The following is a 1,468-nucleotide window of genomic DNA, read 5'->3' as shown; positions in this document are numbered from 1 at the left end:
GAGCGCCTCCGCCTCCATCTCCCCGAGTGGGTACTCTTTCTGGGTGTACAGCATGAGCCGCCTCCCAGCAATCGTCGCGGTGGTGAGGGACGTCACACGCCGAGGCCGTTGCAAAGGGTTTGCTTCAAAATAAGCCCACACGCGCGAGAGTGTCCTGACAGTCTCCGCCCACGTTGCCCCCATGTCCCTCGACTCGAACACCTTGCGGCCAAACATGCAGTCGGCAATCATGAGCAGCTGCCCCGCCTCCCACTCGGTAAGGAGGGGTGAAGTGCACTCCGCAGGGGAGCATCCCCTTCGGGAGCACCCAGTGTTGGCCCTCGTCCCTTGAATAGATGATCGTGGAGACAGGGGAGGACCCTCTCCTCCGCTTTGCCACCACAGGAAACACAAGCGCGCCACTCGCCATCACAACGCCTGAGCCACCAGCACCAAAAAAATCCCTCTAGGTCGCGGTGTAGAGCGGATAGGGCGACCTGTGGCAGCAGCTGTTGGGGCTGGCCCCATTGGATCTGTTTGCCTTGCGTGGCCTCACCCACCAGCAACTCAAGACTCCAGTCACCTCCCTGCCAATATAATTCAGTAGTGTTGTAGGCCAAATCGTAGCTTCCCACAAGAAGAAAAACTTTGTTGTCCTTTGCAACTGTGGTGGGGTAAAACGCACGGCCCACATGATTCAATTGGCTGGTTCGCGCAAAGACGGTGTGAGCCTTCCAGTTGCTTGAGTTGATCTCGGCGACAAGAGACGCCCAGCTCCCCGCAGCGTCGATGTACCCCGCCACAATATCAGAATAAGTGTACCCCACCAAATGATTATTGGGGTCTGTGTAGTCGATGTGACCTTCGGCAAAAGCAACCAAGACGCCACCAGCACTGGCGAGCGAAGGTGCGGAGAAGGAATCTTTCGATCGTCTTCCACCGTCCACTTCCACCTGCGTCTTCTGTGGCACGAAAAGCCCAACACTCTGCGGCAGTTGCACTTCCTTTCGTTCACTCCCCTCAGCGTGCACAGCTCCACAGCCGCAGCAGCATATCCACAGCACGAAAAGGAGCAGCGGCACCGCAGCGGAAAACAGACGCCGCGGCATGTTGGGCCTCTCCCTCTTACTTCCCTCCTTGCGGTGGGTCCTCTCAGGCCGCGATGGTTGTGTTTGTGTGCGTGTGTGTGTTGCTGGCGGTTGTGGCAGCTGCAGAGCCCTCAAGGCGCACAGTAGCGGCAGCAAGCGGCGTTTGGCCTCTCTTTTCCTTCGGCGTGTTTGTGTGCGTGGGGGCAAAAAGAGAGAGGCGGAAGAATTGAAGAGGAGAAAACAGGCGACGATGCAAACAAGGCGCACTCGGGACGCACAACTGCCCTTCAGCAGCACAACACTCACGCCGCAAATGTCTGCGTCCACCCCGCGGAGGAGAAAACAAATAAACGAGAAAATAAAGAGGGGGAGGCGCAAGTGCCCGGCCACAGCGCCCCTGG

At 58.2% G+C, this 1,468-nt stretch overlaps 1 protein-coding gene across 1 annotated transcript, besides 1 other annotated feature; it reads right to left on the bottom strand.

The window, feature by feature from the left end:
- Positions 1–227: 227 nt before the first annotated feature.
- Tco025E_09020 (group II trans-sialidase superfamily) lies at positions 228–1,088 on the bottom strand (the record flags this gene model as incomplete). The annotated part of the gene is made up of 1 exon (XM_029375849.1): positions 228–1,088. The coding sequence occupies one exon, from the start codon at positions 1,086–1,088 to the stop codon at positions 228–230; it is 861 nt and encodes a 286-aa protein (XP_029224105.1).
- Positions 1,089–1,146: 58 nt separating this feature from the next.
- Positions 1,147–1,169: a microsatellite.
- Positions 1,170–1,468: the final 299 nt, after the last annotated feature.

Source organism: Trypanosoma conorhini (genome assembly GCF_003719485.1).
Source record: "Trypanosoma conorhini strain 025E chromosome Unknown Tco_14.4_contig_00952, whole genome shotgun sequence".
Classification (NCBI taxonomy): Eukaryota; Euglenozoa; class Kinetoplastea; order Trypanosomatida; family Trypanosomatidae; genus Trypanosoma; species Trypanosoma conorhini.
This window is presented reverse-complemented; position numbering and strand designations above follow the sequence as displayed.